Source organism: Paramisgurnus dabryanus, chromosome 10 (assembly GCF_030506205.2).
Source record: "Paramisgurnus dabryanus chromosome 10, PD_genome_1.1, whole genome shotgun sequence".
Lineage (NCBI taxonomy): Eukaryota > Metazoa > Chordata > Actinopteri > Cypriniformes > Cobitidae > Paramisgurnus > Paramisgurnus dabryanus.
Window position 1 is genome coordinate 15,416,810 of NC_133346.1, and position 20,692 is coordinate 15,437,501.

General features: G+C 36.4%; 3 protein-coding genes and 1 pseudogene across 5 annotated transcripts in view; 1 reads left to right on the forward strand and 3 right to left on the reverse strand.

The window, feature by feature from the left end:
• cadm2a (cell adhesion molecule 2a) overlaps positions 1–20,692 on the forward strand; it is a 679,060-nt gene that overhangs the window by 382,160 nt on the left and 276,208 nt on the right. The window lies entirely within an intron of this gene.
• LOC135779770 (CD209 antigen-like protein C) lies at positions 897–7,780 on the reverse strand. The gene is made up of 5 exons (XM_065290668.2): positions 7,473–7,780; positions 7,145–7,387; positions 6,925–7,052; positions 2,940–3,046; positions 897–2,835 (listed from the first exon to the last, which is right to left on the reverse strand). Exons 1-5 carry the CDS (start codon positions 7,639–7,641, stop codon positions 2,706–2,708), a joined length of 777 nt encoding a protein of 258 aa, XP_065146740.1. The 5' UTR covers positions 7,642–7,780; the 3' UTR covers positions 897–2,705.
• LOC141282885 (uncharacterized) lies at positions 12,177–13,781 on the reverse strand. Its single transcript, XM_073815966.1, has 5 exons — positions 13,631–13,781; positions 13,294–13,560; positions 12,858–12,991; positions 12,663–12,769; positions 12,177–12,551 (listed from the first exon to the last, which is right to left on the reverse strand). The coding sequence occupies exons 1-5, from the start codon at positions 13,779–13,781 to the stop codon at positions 12,419–12,421; spliced, it is 792 nt and encodes a 263-aa protein (XP_073672067.1). The 3' UTR covers positions 12,177–12,418.
• LOC135779769 (uncharacterized) lies at positions 14,970–16,732 on the reverse strand (annotated as a pseudogene).

Sequence of the window (20,692 nt, forward strand, 5' to 3'; positions counted from 1 at the left end):
GTACATCCATCCATCTGTTAACACAAACATTTCAGCTTCTACAGTATTTTTTTTCTGACCCACTGAATGACACAACTTATAGGCTAGTATAGTGTTTGAAAAAATCACTATTAACAGCATCCTTTACACTTTTATATTTGTTTTTTAGTTGTAGTTCAACATTACCATGAAGATAAGTCCACAGTCCATTTATCTTCTGATTCAACTGTTCACTTAGTTTGGTGATATTATTGTACTTGGCAATTAATTCAACTCTCTCTTCTGTGAGGTTTTTGGTCTTGATGTTAAACTGTTGATTGTTTGTATAGATGAGGACACACAGCACTATGACTGCAGTCAGTAGAAGAACACACAGCAGCACCAAACACACTGAAACTGATCTGTATCTTCTGTTCATCACACGCTCACTTCCTGAAGATGACAGACGACAGAATTTTGTCAATCTTCTATTTGTTTTTAGGCAAATAAATGAAAGTCATTACCTGTAGACTGAATTGGTTGTTGTCTGTTTGTATTTGAGTCTATCTGTGTTCGTAAGTCGTCTCCACTCTCATAGATGGCCACCATCATTTCCATTCTGTCTGTTTCCTGAATCTCAGTATTGAGCACATTGTGATAAATATCATCAGACATTGCCGCTCTTCTATACTCTTAACACAGTGAATATGTGCTGAAGATAAAAGTTCTTCCTGTGTATTTCTTTGTTCTTCTCTGTCTTTTGTTTTTACATTGATGAGAATGACGCACGGAAACGAAACTGATCTGAGACCAAAGTGTGAAGACCAAGGTCTGTTATGTGCAACTACTAGTATGTAACATGTATCTCTGTGCAGTTAGCATAATGTAAAATTACAAAAATAATGTTTTCATAAAGGTTTTTTTTTAAGTTTTCTCTCATGTACAGGTACAGATCAGTCTCACTGTAGACTCTGGCCATTGGTTGAGGTCAAACAAACAGAGCAATGTTATAAAAACACCTCAGAGTCACAGCGTCATTCTGCAAACAGCTTGCTTACAATTAAACCTGCAGATTAATCTTGAATCTTGTTTTAATTTGATTATACCACTTACAGTACAGTTTGACATCTTTTTGCTCCAACTTAACCAAAACTAGATGACTAATGTTTAATTGGAATACTTTTATTGAGGGGCTTTTGAATCCTATAAATAGAGTAAAGAGCAGCCAGAAAATAACAGGGAATAAAGTAAAAATGTGATCAGAATCAAGTAAATTGTCCATGTGAGCACCATAAAGTTGACATTTCAAAAGCACTTATTAGTATTGTAAAAACCTAGATGGAGGAAATAGCGTGAGAGATCTGTGCTAATAGCAGTTGGAGGAAAACAAATGAAACATCGGTGGTCAATGTGTGAAATTTGAGATCATGTGACATCAAGCAAGTACAGAGAGGTTGCTTGTAAAGTGATGCACACGCACAAACAGGTTATCAGCAATTCAACAATATTTACATTATTATATTGTTTTATTATTTATGTAAACAATTATTTGTGTAGTTATTTATGTGTCACAGCATGTGTGTAGAAATTGATATGTATGTGTCATAAAGTGGTCTGAGGTGGTAGACATTAAACTCATAATGGCCTTAAAATAGCGACACCAAGCACACTTTCAGTTCAACAGTGGCTCAACCAATGGCATTTCATCTTTCATTGTAACACTCAGTTAAAGTGACAGTGCATTGTTACTGACCAGGCCATATATAAATTGGAAACGCATTCATTTGCTCAATGCCTTTAATATAAAGATAATTCTATAGTGGTACAATGTGATTTTAAAACACAATAGATAAATGAGAGAATTTTATATCAGTATGTTTCTAAATACAAATATCAGTTTTCCACAGATTTATTTTTACATAAATGTTTTAATAAAAAGGTCATTCAGATAAAATTAGAAGAATTATGAATTATAAAGACTTATGTGATTAATCATTCTGATAAGAGTATTACAGCACATATTTAACTCTTTCCCCGCCATTGACGAGTTATCTCGTCAATTAAGAGAAAATAAATCCTGCCAAAGACGCTTTCCTGACGAGTTTTTATGGTAATCTGTAATGACGTTATTATAACTAACTTCTAAAAAAGCTGAAGCAAAAACTTTTTACGGTTTTGATTGTTTGTTTGAAAGCATAGGGTCTGTTTTCATTTGATATACAGTATTTCTATGTTTATTTATTTATAGAATAAATTTTCCTGGAAGGCATTTTAAAACTTTTGTAAAAATAAAAAAACTGCTGGTGGGCAACTTTTTAAAACAAGGCTGGCGGGGAATGAGGTAGTAAAAGTGTTTAGTACAAGTTAATAACAAAGCTGTAAACTGAAAGGGCCAATATTATGCCCATTTTTACAAGATGTAAGTCAGTCAGTCAGTGGTCATGGGCGGGGCTTTGTTAGTGTGACATCACATTAACAAGAGACCACTCTGATTTAATGGGGATTTGTGGGTGGATTTTTTTCATTGTTGGGTTCTTGTGCTCACACACAGTCAACACAAGATTATGTCCAAACACCTTGTAAAAGTGGATTTTGCATAATATGTGCCCTTTAAACAGCACATTATAACAAAAGTTGTTAGACAAAAATGTTACACATAGAACATCGAAATACCTTAAAAAAAGTCAGGTCAGAAAGATCTCTATTTATCTTTAAATCATCCAAGTAAGAACGGATTGTTGTGATGATCAATTTAAACGTTTTGCCTCACAAATGAATTTAAATTGTGCATAACAAAAATAATCAGACCACACAGATAAATGATTAACAACACAGTTTTCATCTTCAACTCCTTGAGGCTGTGTAGCCTTCCAGAAGCTGAAACAACAACAAATCATCATTTAATCTTCAGTGTTTTTATCTGATATGATACTGACAGTCAGAATAATTTATTGGATAATAATCAATTAGTGATTTCTCACCTTGTGGTCAGTGTGCTGCCATCAACCCATTTCCATATGCCCTCCACTTCAATATCAGACAAACCAATCCAGATGTTGTCTTTACCGGACTTTCCACTAATGAAATCCTAAGAAACAAACATAACATTAACATTTATCAAGGTAACATTGGTCTGTCAGTCACAATGGAGATTCAAAGCATACATGAGAACATAAATCCTCTACACACTTCAAAGAGCTCACTTCAAGGGCTCTGTCATTCGAAGCGATGATGGCACAGAGATGCTCACTTCCATTTGGAAATCGCCTTTTTGGGTCTTTCATTCAAACAGCTGATTCTTTCAAGAATAACACATGTGTCTTTGAATCCTTAACTCAACCTGCTGAGTGTTGCAGTGAGTAACACAGTCTCACCCCATGTCGTCAATATTTGACGACACTTGACCATTCGTCATATGTTGACGCGAAGGGTATACCTTTCGCGTCATTTTTTGACGAACTGGGGACTTCAATACTATTACGTCTGTTGCATTCTCTTTCCTATTTTCTTACCATTTTCGCGTCGGTTTAGGGTTAGATTACGCAAAATTAAACAGTCTACGCGAAATTAAACAGTTGTCACCTGGCGTTGGGGTTAGAGTTAGGTACTCGAAATGAAACAGTTGTCACCTGGCGTTGGGGTTAGAGTTAGGTTTGGGTAGGGATGTCATTATGTAAATCTAACCCTAAACCGACGCGGAAATGGTAAGAAAATAGGAAAGAGAATGCAACGGACGTAATAGTATTGAAGTCCCCAGTTCGTCAAAAAATGACGCGAAAGGTATACCCTTCACGTCAACATATGACGAATGGTCAAGTGTCGTCAAATATTGACAACATGGGGTGAGACTGGGTTGCAGTGAGATGCGTTGTAGTTCTGCTATGATCTCTATTTGGATTTTGCTGCTGGACAAAAACAGTTAAAATTGCACCTCAAACGTAAAGTAACTTATAAATTGTTTATTAAACTGTTGTATGAAATGCGAGCCACAGTGGCTCAGTGGTTCATGTAGGTTGTCTGCAAACCGGAAGGAACTGGAAGATGTTCTTGAGCAAGACACCTAACCCCAGCAGCTCCTGACGAGCTGGATGGCACCTTGCATGGCTGACACCGCCATTGGTGTATGAATGAGAGAGTGAATGGGTTACTGTGAGGCAACTTGTAGAGCGTTGGTTCGCCATGGGTCTGTAAAAGCGCTATATAAATGCAGTCCATTTACCATTAAATTAATGACACATCTTTTGATTGCTGTGCTATTAAAACAGCACTCTTGGTTTTGTGATGTGGCTTAACTCTACCATATATTAAAAATATGAATCATTTTAACAGTAGCATGTTAACAGATTTTGTGCAAACCTCAGCGCAACCTGGTTACTAGGGCTGTCAAATTTTAATTCGAATTTCGAATATTCGTCGAATGTAAAAAAAATATGCATATTCGAAAGTAAAACTTTGCATTCGAATTTTACCTGTGTCATGAAGCTCACGCAACGTGATGATGACGTAACTGACGCGGATTGTACAGAGCGTTAGCGGCTCAAGGCCCGGGTATACTTTTTGTCCGCGTCCGGCTCGCGCGCGCACGCGTCCGCGCAGCTTTCCGGGTATAGTCCTCGCGGCTACACGCGGATGGCCGCGTTCGACACTATACGCAATACAAATGATTTCTTATTCAAATTATTGGTCTAACAGGCTGTCAGGGCAGCACTGATTTGGAGACATTTACAGTACATTATAACATTAGGATAGGTGAAGAAAAGTAACTGATCCACCATTGCAAACACAGTTTAGAACAAACAACAAGACAACAAAGAACAGGAATCAAACAAACATGCTCCAGAGCTTTCTGTTCTTGGAAGAAGTAAAAGTTAAAGAAGAAAAACGATAGTGTGTGTGCAAATGCTGTCTATTTCCTTTGTATAATTGTTTATAGTGGAGTGTCCTGTCTAAATATTTTCATGCGCATGCGCTGTCGTACGCGGACTGTACGCGCACTGTCCGCGCGGTCTCAAATTTTGGGCTGCACGCGGACGGTCCACGCGGCCGGCCGCGGACCCTCCTGATGACGAAAATGACGTCATGCGGACGGCGCGCATACGCGGACGTCCCGAGTATACTTTCGGCTTCAGCCAACTATGCGGAGCAAGCCAGCGTTATTCTTTTGAAAAATAGCAAGAAAAGACAGTGGGGATTACGAGTCGGACAGAATACATATTAAAAGGGCTGTGTGATGCTTCTTTGGTTTTTGGAGCATCAACTGGAATTCAACCGCAAAGTGAAACTAGCTGAGATGACATTAGTGTCGTCTGCTTCTAAATGCAGTTTTAAAGTTTAAAATAACTGATCGACACGAAAGTTCCATAATACAGCTGCTTGTTTAGCAACATTAAAACCATATGTGCATATACAGAGTCCACACCGCATATGAGAGAGTTGCAATGTAACGCCGCGGTGGCTTTATTTTAACTGACTGGAAACTTGACTTTCACCTGGACATTTGATATGCAAGTTTTTCATCAACATTATCTGCGTGAAATATAAACATGATGATCATCTGCCAACTCGACTGTTTCAGCACGTCCTCTACATGTATTAATTACGGAGAGTCTGCTTTATTAACGGCTTCGCTCTGCGCGTAAGTTAAACATTTCTGTTCTGTACTTTATTACTCGCTTATATTTCTACATATTTTCAACCAAGGAACACACAAAATATAATATAAGTTGTTGTGAATAGCGTTTAAGCTTGACAAAATTTAAATGACTAATGATCTCTCCCACTTATTTTGGCTTAAATAAAGATTCATTCGTTTTTATACTTTATTAGAAACACGTAAATGTATCTACTTATATATTATATAAAATGCCCTATATTAATATGCATTGTGTATGTATGGCATTCGTTTTGTACATTTACAGGTGACAAATATACTGGTTAATTTTTATTTCATTAAGACACCGTTGTGTTCTGTATTGACTGAGGGTCTGTACATTTTTTTGTAATTTAATTAATGTATGGTACATAAAATAATTTGTAAATGTACATGGATAGTTTCTTGACTATGTTTGTGTTAATAGCCTACACACGCTGGCTGTTGAGGCATTTTGCACTTCCAGATATCTATGTGCACTTTTGTTCCTTTGCATATGAATTTAAGAAATTATCTTTAATTTATTAGTGTTTATAACATTCGTTTTAACCAAAAATATGCTGCGCATGATTCGTTTATATTATTGGGGCTTTGTGCTGCGCCCTCTTGTGGGCTTTTAGGAGTATTTTCTCCAAGATAAAGTAGGTCTTTATAATTCGAATATAATTCGAATTTTATTATTTTTTAAGGACGAATTTCGAATGTACTTGTTCAGCCATTTTGACAGCCCTACTGGTTACTATTGGTACATTATATTATACAGTGTATTATCCACTATTATCAGTCACCGTTTACACTAAATTTAATACAATTTAAATCATTCTCACGTTTGGGTAACTTCCTAGTTATTTTGTTATTGACTTTAATCAGGCCACTTGTCCGGTTGGGCAACTAAAATTCTCTTTCACTTCCCCTTCACAAAAATCTGCTTACACTACAAAAGCTTCATGAATATATCTTTCTTCTAGTAGACCCTGCCCAATCAATTTATATATTATTTTCTTTTTTATTAATGCCATCCCAGCATCTATGGCCATATTCATGGTAATAACACACAGGTTAATTTACAGTTGACCTATACACATGTTGGGGGAGGACAATTTGGCATCTCCATTTCACATAACCTGCAGGTCTTTGGCATGTGGGAAGAAACCGGAGTACCCAAAGTAAACCCACACTGACACAGGGAGAACATGCAAACTCCACACAGAAAAGCCACCTGACCTAGCCAGAGCTTGAACTGTGGATTACTGCCACCTAATTAGTGATTTACCCACTTTTCAAAACAAAGTTACGCCATTACTAACATTACTTACTTGTTCCTCTTTGTTGTTAATGATGGTCAGATCGGCTCCTCTCTCTCTACAGTATCTTCTGCTGTCAGTCCAGTTCTTCTGCTCAGATGAAATGAAGTACAAACTGGATTGATAGTAAATCCATCCATCTGTTAACACAGACATTTTATTTATTTTAATGTATTTACTACAACCTTTTATTATAGATTTTTTTGTGTTGTTATGTTGTAGTTAACATTACCTTGAAGATGTGTCCACAGTTCAATTTTCTCCTGATTCAGCTGTTCACTTAGTTTAGTAATATTATTGTACTTGGCTATTATTTCATCTCTCTCTTCTGTGATGTTTTTGGTCTGGATGTGACACTGGTGATTGTTTGTATTGATGAGGACACACAGCACTATGACTGCAGTCAGTAGAAGAACACACAGCAGCACCAAACACACTGAAACTGATCTGTAACTTCTTATCCTCACATAACGTCCTAAAGATGACAGACATTGAATTTAGGCTTTTTATATCATAATTTTTTTACTTTACTTTTATAGCAATGAAGCAAACGTTTTTACCCGCAGACTGAAATGGTAGTTGTCTGTTTGTTTTGGAGTCTGTCTGTGTCCTGTAGTCATCTTCACTCTCGAAGATCTCTCCCAGCATCTCTCCTCTCTCTTTGTCCATTCCCTTGAACACATTGTGATAAATAGCATAAGACATATCAGGTCTTTGACCGTCAAACATAAGTAATCTGAACGAATGTTGAATGTTCTTCTTGTGTAGTTCCTTGTAAGTTGGCTGATAAGTTTTCTTTTCTGCTTTTTAAATCTGTTATAATAGCACAAGGAAATGAAACTTATCTTAGGTTCCTCTGCATGTGATGTGATGAATGTGAACAAAAAGAGTTTAGAGCTCTTTAAAGGAGCCATGACTTGCCATGACCGCCGCAGACTTGCGCTTCCAAAGTTACCCAAAGTCAATCATTTACAATGGATGCTGGCTTCTCTCAGCTGCAAAGAGCGTCAAATCCATTGGCGTCGCAATTTGGGTGTTTTGAGCGACCAGAGCGTCAATCAGAAAATTAAAAGTAGCTTTATGGTAATGAGCTATGATGCGGTTCAGCTGCAAATAGCCGCAAAATGTCAGCAACCAATCGAAATGGCTTATTCTGGAGAAACATACAATGTAAACTTTCGTTCCTACCAAAACATTAGTTCAGAGATGCAGCCAAAGCATCAACAAGCTTCCCCGTACTTTTTGACAAGCGTCCTTGACCGGGCGGCCTGAGCTTCTTTGGAAGCTCAAGTCTGTGGCGGTGTGAACGGACAGTTATTATTGTGTTATGTTCCCTGAGGTGTACTTAATGTTACAAAAATGTTTGCTCCAATTTTTTCCCTGTTTCTCATCCTGTGACTCATGTGGGGAAATCCATCTCTTTTTGTGTGTTAATAAAGGAGGAATGCAGGCAGCATGCCTTTACATACATGAGGGAATTACATAACCACATTTGCAGCCCAAACTAAATAAAAGTATGATAACGAAAGTGAGCAGATGGGATGGCAACCTCCCTAATCTGCACACAGGCAAAAAGTCAGACTTCCCCAAAAGCCTGCAGTTTGCAAAATATAGTCAGCATCTTGTACACTAATGCAAACATTTAGGAACAGTTACAACTTCCTAAAGATTACAGACTTGAGGTTAAGCTCTGGATATCCTTTTTTTTTTTTTACTTATTTTGTTTAGCAAAGTAATGAAAGTCATTACCTGTAGACTGAAGTTGTTGTTGTGTTTTTGCATTGAATCATGTGTCCTAAAGTCATCTCCACTCTCATAGATGTCCAGCATCATCTTCACTTTCTCTTTGTCTATTCCCTGAATCTCAGTCGTGAACACATTGTGATAAATAACATAAGACATTTCGGATATTTTACAGTCAAACATCACGAGCATGTGCTAATGTTGCTGCTCTGCTCTACTCTTCTCTTCTTTATACTTCTGTTTTAACACTTCTTAAACTGACACAGCAGAATGGAACTGAACTGAGATCAATGTGTTAAGAATGTGTCAAGTCCAGAATCATGTGACCATTAAGATGAAACGTAGTTTAGATCTTTAGCTATATGTGTAAATTGCATCTCTGTGCCATCAGAAAACATGCATTTGCAACTGAAACAACAATTTGAGGTTTAAAGGTGGGGTGCATGATCTCTGAAAGCCAATGTTTGTATTTGAAATCACCTAAACAAACAAACCCCTACCCCAGTAGAATTGAGCCTTACTGCTGATTGGCTCCAAGTGTGTTTTGGTACTCAGCCCTTTTCCTTTGTACCAAAATGGTAGATATTAGGACTTTTTTAGAGGGTTTAAACGTTAAAACGATTGTACCTTTTTTCAAAGAGTGTATGATTGTGATATCTAGCAAGTACAAGAGAAGTTCAGAGCTGCGTATAAAGTGTTGCATGTATGCAAATTACACAGATTACGTAACGGATTCTGCAAAGTGCTACACAGATTGTGTAACAAGATTTGACCGTTAACGTGACATAAATTTGTGAACAGCAAAACAATCATGAGTGAATACAAACAAGGGTTTATTAAACTAAACTACTAAAAAAACACATTACATCTAACTAAACAAAACACATGCATACAAACATCAAGAAAACAGAAAAAGAAATAGGTTAAGCCTTAATTTAATTGGGTTTTGTGTTTAAAGGTGCAGTGTGTACAGTTTTGAAAGATCTATTGACAGAAATCCAATATTTTATACATACTGTACAGTCAAGAGCAGACCGAAAAATAACTGATGTGAGATAAAGATGCAATTGGACGTCATGTAAGCAGGATACTGTAACTGAGACGTCAATATGATGTGCTTTGATTGTAACATACTGCACAACCAGTCTTACAAAAAAGGTGTTACAGGTATATGTCTGTTTTAGTTGTCTGCATTGTTCTGCTCAGTTTTTTTATTTTGTCCATTTTATAGCAGTTAGGACAAAATAAATACATATCAGCTTTTTATACTGTGTAATTTATAATTAATTGTTTCTCACAAATCCATTTTTGAGCAGTATTACATGAGACATCATTCCACCCTGATGAATAAGACTCAGCACAGTTCTCTCTACCTTTATAATTGTTGGGTTCTCCAGGCACCCAGAATCTGAAACAACAGATCATCATTAGATCTTCAGTGTTGTTTTCTGTGTGATATGATACTGACTGTGACAATCAATTATTGGATAATAATCAGTTACATTTTGTGATTTCTTACCCAGTGGTCAATGTGCTGTTATCAACCCATTTCCATCTGCCCTCCTCATCACTGTCAGACAAACCAATCCAGAGTCTGTCCCCACCAATAATCTTCTGAATAAAATTCTGAGAAGAAAACACAGCACATTGTAATTTATAGCAGTTTTTAATCTATCTCCTATCACCAACAACAGAACACATTTGTTCACTCACTTGTTCCTCTTTGTTGTTAATGATGATCAGATCTGCTCCTTTCTCTCTACAGTAACTTCTGCTCTCAGTCCAGGTCTTCTTCTCAGATGAAATGAAGTAAAAACTGAATTGATAGTAAATCCATCCATCTGTTAATAGAAACAGTTCAGCTGCTACAGTAAATCTTTACTCTGACCACAGCGAATGACACAACATAGAGGCTAGTAGTGTTTGAAGTTTTTAGTTGTAGTCAAACTTACCATAAAGACCTGTCAACAGTTCACTTATCTTCTGATTCCATTGGTCACTAAGCTTAGTGATATTATTGTACTTTGCTATTAATTCATCTCTCTCTTCTGTTATGTTGGTATATTTGCTTAGTAGTTGGTCTTTCTCTTCAGTTAGTTTTTTGTTTTTGATGTTTAACTGGTGATTGTTTGTATTGATGAGGACACACAGCACTATGACTGCAGTCAGTAGAAGAACAGACAGCAGCACCAAACACACTGAAACTGATCTGTAACTTTTGTTCACCCCACTCTCACTTCCTGAAGATGACAGAATTGTTTATTTTATTTTTTTATTATTTTTTTTTAAGGCAAGTTAATGAAAGTCATTACCTGTAGACTGAAGTGGTTGTTGTCTGTTTGTATTGGAGTCTGTCTGTGTTCGTAAGTCGTCTCCACTCTCATAGATGTCCACCATCATCTCCATTCTGTCTGTTCCCTGAATCTCAGTTTTGAGCACATTGTTATAAATATCATCAGACATTGCAGCTCTTCTACACTCTTAACACAGTGAATATCTGCTAAAGATAAAAGTTCTTCCTCTGTATTTATCTGTTGTTCTCTATCATCTGTTTTTACACTCATGAGAATGACGCAAGGAAACGGAACTGATCTGAGACCAACAGGTAAAGACAAGATCTGTTTACTCTGTAACTACTAGTGTGTAATTAGTACCACATGCAGTTGCAAAAAATAATATTATGTTTCAATATTTTCACCATAACTTAACATGTCAAAAGCATGTGCTACTCTTTATATGATATGTAACCTTTTAACGACCTTGATGGGAAAAATCGAAATAGAGTTCTGTTGTAATAGCGGTAAAAACTACCAAAGGAAGCCATCTGTGGTCAGTGTGTGAAATTTGAGATCATGTGACATCTAACAAGTACAAGAAAAATAGCTTGTGAAGTGTTGAACGTACACAAACAGTTTATCAGCAATTAAATAATATTTAGATTACATACTGTATGATAGTTATTGTATGATCATTCATGTATTGAAGGTTACAACAATACTCTTTACATGCACACTAAACATTTCAATCTGATTAAAATGTTAGTTTACGTGTACATTTTATATAATCGGAACCAAACATCTGTGCAAGCACACAGCCAGACAAATAGACATTCAAAACTAGTCAAAAATATCCCAATGAGTATTCACATTCCAAATACCATTAACTAATGTACGAAATCCTTTCATCTTTAACCTGCAGGAAAAAACAACGCATGGAGATAAACAGTAGCCCAAATCTGAACTCGAAATAAAAGCAGAGGACTTGGCAACGCTGGGTGGTGTTAATCAACTCAGTTTTACAAGTCATTTCAACTTACTATTAATTATTTTGACTAGAGATGAGTTGTTTTAACTTATAAAATGAAGTTGATAAACAACAAATTTAAGGCAGCATTTTTTTTTACAGTGCACAAACACACAAACAAATGCACAATTACATACAACTTTACTGATAACTTTTATTTATTAGAATGTTTTGTGTGAAAAACAATATACTGTATTTATTCTTAGGTTTATACACACACACAAATAATACACACAAGATTATATTAATATACACACAAATTAATCCACACAAGTTTTTCTATACACACGTCGGGCAATCTGATATACATTAACTTGCATGTTTTTGGATTGTGGGATGAAAACGGAGTAAATTCATGTTAACACTGGAACTTATACAATATACATTTGATTTTAAGACTTCTTAGAAAATCTAAAATTATTTAAAGATTACTAAATGAACATGTTTCTCATTTAACAACTCATTTTAAAAGCTTTCTTTCACAAATCCATTTAAAAGTATGAGTACATGGATAATCAGCCCACCCTGTTGACTCAAACACAACACAGTCTTCATCCCCTTCATTACTGTTGGGTTCTACAGATGCCCAGAATCTAAAACAACAGATCATCATTAGATCTTCAGTGTTGTTTTCTGTGTGATATGATACTGACTGTGACAATCATTTATTAGATAATAATCAGTTACATTTAGTGATTTCTCACCTAGTGGTCAGTGTGCTGCCATCAACCCATTTCCATCTGCCCTCCTCATCACTGTCAGACAAACCAATCCAGAGTCTTTCATTACCATATTTGTTTTTAAGAAAATCCTGAGAATATAAAATAACACATTTGTATTATAAAAGACAGCAGTATTTGTTTTACAACCTCTGCATCTACAAAACTTGTTTGACTCACTTGTTCCTCTTTGTTGTTAATGATGATCAGATCTGCTCCTCTCTCTCTACAGTAACTTCTGCTCTCAATCCAGCTCTTCTGTTCAGATGAATTTAAGTACAAACTGGATTGATAGTAAATCCATCCATCTGTAAAAAGAAACAATTCAGCTATTAGCCCATCAATCACTCTTGATATTTATAAGTTATGAGACTTTAAGCAAATGTTTATTTTTATATAGTACTTTTAATGTTTGCGTAGTTTTAGTGAATTTCAAGATTACCTGCTGCATTTAGAGTCCTCCACAGTTCATTTATCTTCTCTGTTTGTTTGTTATTGTTGATTAATAATTCATCCTTTTCTTTTGTCATGGTTATGTATTTAAACAGTAGCTGGTCTCTCTCTTCTGTGATGCTGGTATATTTGGTTAGTAGCTGGTCTCTCTCTTTTATGATGTTGGTATATTTAGTTAATAGCTGCTCTCTCTCTTTTGTGATGCCGGTACATTTGGTTACTAGCTGGTCTCTCTCTTCTGTGATGTTGGTATATTTGCTTAGTAGTTGGTGTTTCTCTTCAGTTAGTTTTTTGTTATTGATTTTTAACTGTTGATTGTTTGTATAGATGAGGACACACAGCACTATGACTGCAGTCAGTAGAAGAACACACAGCAGCACCAAACACACTGTAACTGATCTGTAACTTCTGTTCATCACACACTCACCTCCTGAAGATGACAGAATTGTTTAATTTTTTATTATAATTATTTTTTAAGGCAAATAAATGAAAGTCATTACCTGTAGACTGAAGTAGTTGTTGTTTGTTTGTATTTGAGTCTGTCTGTGTCTGTAAGTCGTCTCCACTCTCATAGATGACCACCATCATTTCCATTCTGTCTGTTACCTGAATCTCAGTCTTGAGCACATTGTTATAAATCTCATCAGACATTGCAGCTCTTCTACGCTCTTAACACAGTGAATATGTGCTAAAGATAAAAGTTCTTCCTCTGTATTTATCTGTTCTTCTCTGTCTTCTGTTTTTACACTCATGAGAATGACACAAGGAAACGGAACTGATCTGAGACCAATAGGTAAAGACAAGATCTGTTTACTCTGTAACTACTAGTGTGTAATTAGCACCACATGCAGTTTCAAAAAATAATGTTTTCAAAAAACTTTCTTGAACTCTCTTCTCATGTACAAATACAGATAGTAGTTGGTTGACCATTGGTTGAGCTCACACAAACAGAGCAATGTTATAAAAACACCTCAATGTTTAGTCACAATCTAACCTGCAGATTAATATTCAACAGTAAAAGTATTTTAATGCTAGACCTATTTTTGGCCAAACCTAAACAAAACTAATGACAGGCTGAGTAAAAATGTGATCAGACTTGAACTTGTTCTATGTGAGCACCATAACTTAACATGTCAAAAGCATGTGCTACTCTTTATATGATATGTAACCTTTCAACAACCTTGATGGGAAAAAACTGAATCAGGGTTCTGTTGTAATAGCAGTAAAAACCACCAAATGAAGCCATCTGTTGTCACTATGTGAAATTTAAGATCAGACAGACTTTCACATTAAATGTAGCTGTGGTAATCCCAGGGTGCTTGGAGGCTTGAGCACCCACGGAAATTGTTAAGCATGGTAGAAATACACAATATATGTCAGTACTGTATGTTGTATGTTCAACCTCATGCAAAACTAGCCCAAAAACATCCCAATGAGTATTCACAGTCCAAATACCATGAACTAATGAACGAAATCCTTTCGTCTTGAACCTGCAGGAAAAAACAACCTACGGAGACAGATAAAACAGTAGCCCAAATCTGAACTAAAAAAAGGACTTGGCAACGCCATCCAGCATTTAATCAACTCAGATTTACAAGTTATTTCAACTTACTATTAATTATCCGGACTAGAGATGAGTTGTTGATAAAACAAAAAATTTAAGTCAGCAAAAAATGTTTTACAGTGCACCAACACACAAACAAATGCACAATTAAATACAATCAACTTTACTGATATATTTTATTTTTTAGAATATATTGTGTAAAAAACAATATATTTATTATTAATGTCATTCCACACAAGTTTATATATACACACACACACACACACACACAAATTAATCCACACAGGTTTATCTATACATACGTCGGGCAATTTGACATACCCAGTTAACGTAACTTGCATGTTTTTGGACTGTGGGATGAAAATGGAGTAAATTCACGTTAGCACTGGAACTTATACAATATACATTTGATTTTAAGACTTCTCAGAGAGTATAAAATGATTTAAAGTTTACTGAATGAACTTCTTAATTAACAAGTTAAATAACTTCTTATTTAACTAACAAAATCGTTCTCTCACAAATCCATTTATAATTATGAGTACATGGGTAATCAGCCCAACCTGTTGACTCACACAGAGCACAGTCTTCATCACCTCCATTACTGTTGGGTTCTCTAGACTTCCAGAATCTGAAACAACAGATCATCATTAGATCTTTAGTGTTGTTTTCTGTGTGATATGATACTGACTGTGACAATCATTTATTGGATAATAATCAGTTAAATTTAGTGATTTCTCACGTATAGTTCAGTGTGCTGCCATCAACCCATTTCCATCTGCCCTCCTCATCACTGTCAGACAAACCAATCCACAGTTTGTCATTACCATAGTTGTTTTTAATAAAATCCTGAAAATATAAAATAACACATTTGTATTATAAAAGACTGCATTATTTATTTTACTGACCTCCACAGCTACAAAACTTGTTTGACTCACTTGTTCCTCTTTGTTGTCAATGATGATCAGATCTGCTCCTCTCTCTCTACAGTATCTTCTGCTCTCAGTCCAGTTCTTCTTCTCAGATGAAATGAAGTACAAACTGAATTGAAAGTTAATCCATCCATCTGTTAATAGAAACAGTTCAGCTGCTACAGTAAATCTTTACTCTGACCACACTGAATGACATAACATAGAGGCTAGTAGTGTTTGAAGTTTTTAGTTGTAGTCAAACTTACCTGTCAACAGTTTATTTATCTTCTGAATCCACTGCTCACTTAGTTTAGTGATATTATTGTACTTGGCTATGAATTCATCTCTCTCTTCCGTGATGTTGGTATATTTGGTTAGTAGCTGGTCTCTCTCTTTAGTGAGGTTTTTGATGAGGACACACAGCACTATGACTGCAGTCAGTAGAAGAACACACAGCAGCACCAAACACACTGTAACTGATCTGTAACTTCTGTTCCTCACACGCTCACTTCCTGAAGATAACAGAATTAGTTCATTTTTTATTGTTTTTATTATTTTTTTAAGGCAAATAAATGAACGTCATTACCTGTAGCCTGAATTGGTTGTTGTCTGTTTGAATTTGAGTCTGTCTGTGTCTGTAAGTCATCTCCACTCTCATAGATGTCCACCATCACCTCCACTCTCTCTCTGTCTGTTCCCTGAATCTCAGTCTTGAGCACATTGTGATAAATATCATCAGACATTGCAGCTCTTCTTCATTACACTCTAATACAATGCAAATGTGCTAAAGATTAAAGTTCTTCCTGTGTATTTCTGTTCTTATCTGTCTTCTGTTTTTATACTCATGAGAATTACGCAAGGAAACGGAACTGACCTGATAGCAATGTGTGAAGATCAAGATCTGTTTACTCTGTGTGTGACATGTATCTCTGTGCAGTTAGCAGAAAGCCCGATGTACACTGTGCGATTTTAAATAGTCCTTTAGGATTGTTGCTTGCCTAAATATCTTTCGGAGTTGCTGCACCCGTATTTACCTTCTCGTTCTTTTGGGTCATCAGATGCGAAATTACTGAAAATACCTTGTTTCCGCTTTACTACTATGGGCGGTAGATCCTTTAAAACCATGGGACCTAAACTCTGGAATTCCCTCCCATTAACCATCCACGCCATTTCCTCTATAACCTCCTTTAAATCCAACCTAAAACACATTTCTTTATCAATTCTTTAACAGAATCTGGACCTTCTGTTGATAGACCCGCCCCACACATACGCAACCCTGGCATTTGATATGATTTGATTGGCTATAAGTGTGTTTTGGTAGTCGGCCCGTCTCCTTTTCCAACGCGTTTTTCAAACATCGTGGACTCCGCCTTTAACTCATAATGGCCTTAAAGTAGAGACACTAAACACACTTTCAGTTCAACCAATGGCATGAGTTTGGTGTTATCAACCCTTTTGTGATTAGCCTGGTAATACCATCCTCTGCTATTTTACTTTGCTTCATAGACAGAGTCTGGCTGGGCATAATTGACAATCGTTTTCCTTCTAGTGGGAGGGGCTTGTCTGAAGTTTAAAATCATTCGTCTAGACGTAAGCCAATCACATAACATTTGGTTATGATGTGCGTTATGCGCCGGCTCAGCTGCATCGAATTTCTGCTGTAAAATATACGTATGATGTGAAAACAAAGCCATCGAGCGAAATACCGGAGTTAACATGGCTGTGAACAACTTTTGCTGATTATGTAAAGTAAATCGGGCCAGAGCTAACACTATCCTTACGGTGTCTTTCCACTCACGTCTAAGTGGAGGAACGCCCCTCTCTCCTCTCAAACTCTTCCACCAGACACCCATAACCACATGTAAATTAAATCTTCCTACCTTATTTTCTGGTTAATCAGGAACGTCACCAAAGAATGTTTAACCACACGTCCTCCACCATTAACTGTGAACAATGAAATTCCCTTCCATGATTTCTCGATCATTGTGCACGCCAAGCAGTGCTGCACACAGTTTCTCGCTGACGATCGGTAATAGTTGATAAATTAAACTTTTCCCAAAACCTGTCGGGAGTGGGGCAACAACATAATCTCCATTCAAAATGTTAAACAAACACTCTTCTTGTTCGAGCTTAAGTTGGCAAGTGCCGGTTCTCCACAACAAAGCGAATAGCTTTCTGTGCCTCCATGTCCAATATAAACTACAAACGTACATTCGCTGCTTAGCATCTACGTCACAGCTCTCAGCCCCCCCTCTGTTCGTTGATTGGACGGCCGTCTCAAGGCCGGACGAAAACGGTTAGAATGGGGGTTATCTCAGACTGAGTACAGAAGCGTAATGAAATTTAGCAGAAGTACAAAGTCTGACGTAGTCAGGCTAGATTGTGATATCTAGCAAGTACAAGAGAAGTTCAGAGCTGCGTATAAAGTGTTGCATGTATGCAAATTACACAGATTACGTAACGGATTCTGCAAAGTGCTACACAGATTGTGTAACAAGATTGGACCGTTAACGTGACCTGTAGATCTGTGAACAGCAAACACAATCTTGAGTGAATACAAACAAGGGTTTATTAAACTAAACTACTAGAAAACACATTACATCTTACTAAACAAAACACATGCATACACACATCAAGAAAACAGAAAACGTCATACAGGTAGGTTAAGCAAGGAGCGGTCCGTTAAATAAACCTGAATGAACCATCAGTTTCAGGACCAGCACCTTCATTTAAAGGGGTTCTTTAAAGGTGCAGTGTGTACATTTTTGAAGGATCTATTGACAGAAATCCAATATTTTATACATACTGTACATTCAAGAGCAGACCGAAAATAACTGATGTGAGATAAAGATGCAATTGGACGGGATACAGTATTGCAGGATACAGTAACTGAGACGTCAATATAATGTGCTTTGATTTAAAATACTGCACAACCAGTGTTACAAAAAAGGCATTACAGATATATGTCTGTTTTAGTTGTCTGCATTGTTCTGCTCAGTTTTTTTATTTTGTCCATTTTATAGCAGTTAGGACAAAATAAATACATATCAGCTTTTTATACTGTGTAATTTATAATTAATTGTTTCTCACAAATCCATTTTTGAGCAGTATCACATGAGACATCATTCCACCCTGATGAATAAAACTCAGCACAGTTCTCTCTACCTTTATAATTGTTGGGTTCTCCAGACGCCCAGAATCTGAAACAACAGATCATCATTAGATCTTTAGTGTTGTTTTCTGTGTGATATGATACTGACTGTGACAATTAATTATTGGATAATAATCAGTTACATTTTGTGATTTCTTACCCAGTGGTCAATGTGCTGTTATCAACCCATTTCCATCTGCCCTCCTCATCACTGTCAGACAAACCAATCCAGAGTCTGTCCCCACCAATAATCTTCTGAATAAAATTCTGAGAAGAAACCACAGCACATTGTAATTTATAGCAGTTAATCTATCTCCTATCACCAACAACAGAACACATTTGTTCACTCACTTGTTCCTCTTTGTTGTTAATGATGATCAGATCTGCTGCTTTCTCTCTACAGTATCTTCTGCTTTCACTCCAGCTCTTCTCTTTAGATGAAATTAAGTACAGACTGGACTGATAGTAAATCCATCCATCTGTTAATAGAAACAGTTCAACTGCTACAGTAAATCTTTACTCTGACCACAGCGAATGACACAACATAGAGGCTAGTAGTCTTTGAAGTTTTTAGTTGTAGTCAAACTTACCATAAAGACCTGTCAACAGTTCACTTATCTTCTGATTCCATTGGTCACTTAGCTTAGTGATATTATTGTACTTTGCTATTAATTCATCTCTCTCTTCTGTTATGTTGGTATATTTGCTTAGTAGTTGGTCTTTCTCTTCAGTTAGTTTTTTGTTTTTGATGTTTAACTGTTGATTGTTTGTATTGATGAGGACACACAGCACTATGACTGCAGTCAGTAGAAGAACACACAGCAGCACCAAACACACTGTAACTGATCTGTAACTTTTGTTCACCCCACTCTCACTTCCTGAAGATGACAGAATTGTTTATTTTATTTTTTTATTATTTTTTTTTAAGGCAAGTTAATGAAAGTCATTACCTGTAGACTGAAGTGGTTGTTGTCTGTTTGTATTGGAGTCTGTCTGTGTTCGTAAGTCGTCTCCACTCTCATAGATGTCCACCATCATCTCCATTCTGTCTGTTCCCTGAATCTCAGTTTTGAGCACATTGTTATAAATATCATCAGACATTGCAGCTCTTCTACACTCTTAACACAGTGAATATCTGCTAAAGATAAAAGTTCTTCCTCTGTATTTATCTGTTGTTCTCTGTCATCTGTTTTTACACTCATGAGAATGACGCAAGGAAACGGAACTGATCTGAGACCAATAGGTAAAGACAAGATCTGTTTACTCTGTAACTACTAGTGTGTAATTAGTACCACATGCAGTTGCAAAAAATAATATTATGTTTCAATATTTTCACCATAACTTAACATGTCAAAAGCATGTGCTACTCTTTATATGATATGTAACCTTTTAACGACCTTGATGGGAAAAATCGAAATAGAGTTCTGTTGTAATAGCGGTAAAAACTACCAAAGGAAGCCATCTGTGGTCAGTGTGTGAAATTTGAGATCATGTGACATCTAACAAGTACAAGAAAAGTAGCTTGTGAAGTGTTGAATGTGCACAAACAGTTTATCAGCAATAAAACAATATTAAGATTACATACTGTATGATAGTTATTGTATGATCATTCATGTATTGAAGGTTACAACAATACTCTTTACATGCACCCTAAACATTGCAATCTAATTAAAATGTTAGTTTACGTGTACATTTTATATAATCCGAACCAAACATCTGCCCAAGCACACAGCCAGACAAATGGACATTCATAACTAGCCAAAAACATCCCAATGAATATTCACATTCCAAATAACATTAACTAATGTACGAAATCCTTTCATCTTTAACCTGCAGGAATAAACAACCCATGGAGATAAACAGTAGCCCAAATCTGAACTCGAAATAAAAGCAGAGGACTTGGCAACGCTGGGTGGTGTTAATCAACTCAGTTTTACAA

Excerpts from the sequence above, each read along its gene's own strand:
- LOC135779770 (XM_065290668.2), bottom strand. The coding sequence starts at position 7,641 with ATGTTTGACGGTCAAAGACCTGATATGTCTTATGCTATTTATCACAAT. Across the intron at positions 7,388-7,472 it reads ACTACCATTTCAGTCTGCGG|GACGTTATGTGAGGATAAGA; the intron begins GTAAAAACGTTT and ends TGTCATCTTTAG. Across the intron at positions 7,053-7,144 it reads ACTGTGGACACATCTTCAAG|ATGGATGGATTTACTATCAA; the intron begins GTAATGTTAACT and ends CTGTGTTAACAG.
- LOC141282885 (XM_073815966.1), bottom strand. The coding sequence starts at position 13,781 with ATGTCTGATGAGATTTATAACAATGTGCTCAAGACTGAGATTCAGGTA. Across the intron at positions 12,770-12,857 it reads TTAACAACAAAGAGGAACAA|GATTTTCTTAAAAACAAATA; the intron begins GTGAGTCAAACA and ends TTATATTCTCAG. Across the intron at positions 12,552-12,662 it reads GGCAGCACACTGACCACTAG|ATTCTGGGCATCTGTAGAAC; the intron begins GTGAGAAATCAC and ends CTGTTGTTTTAG.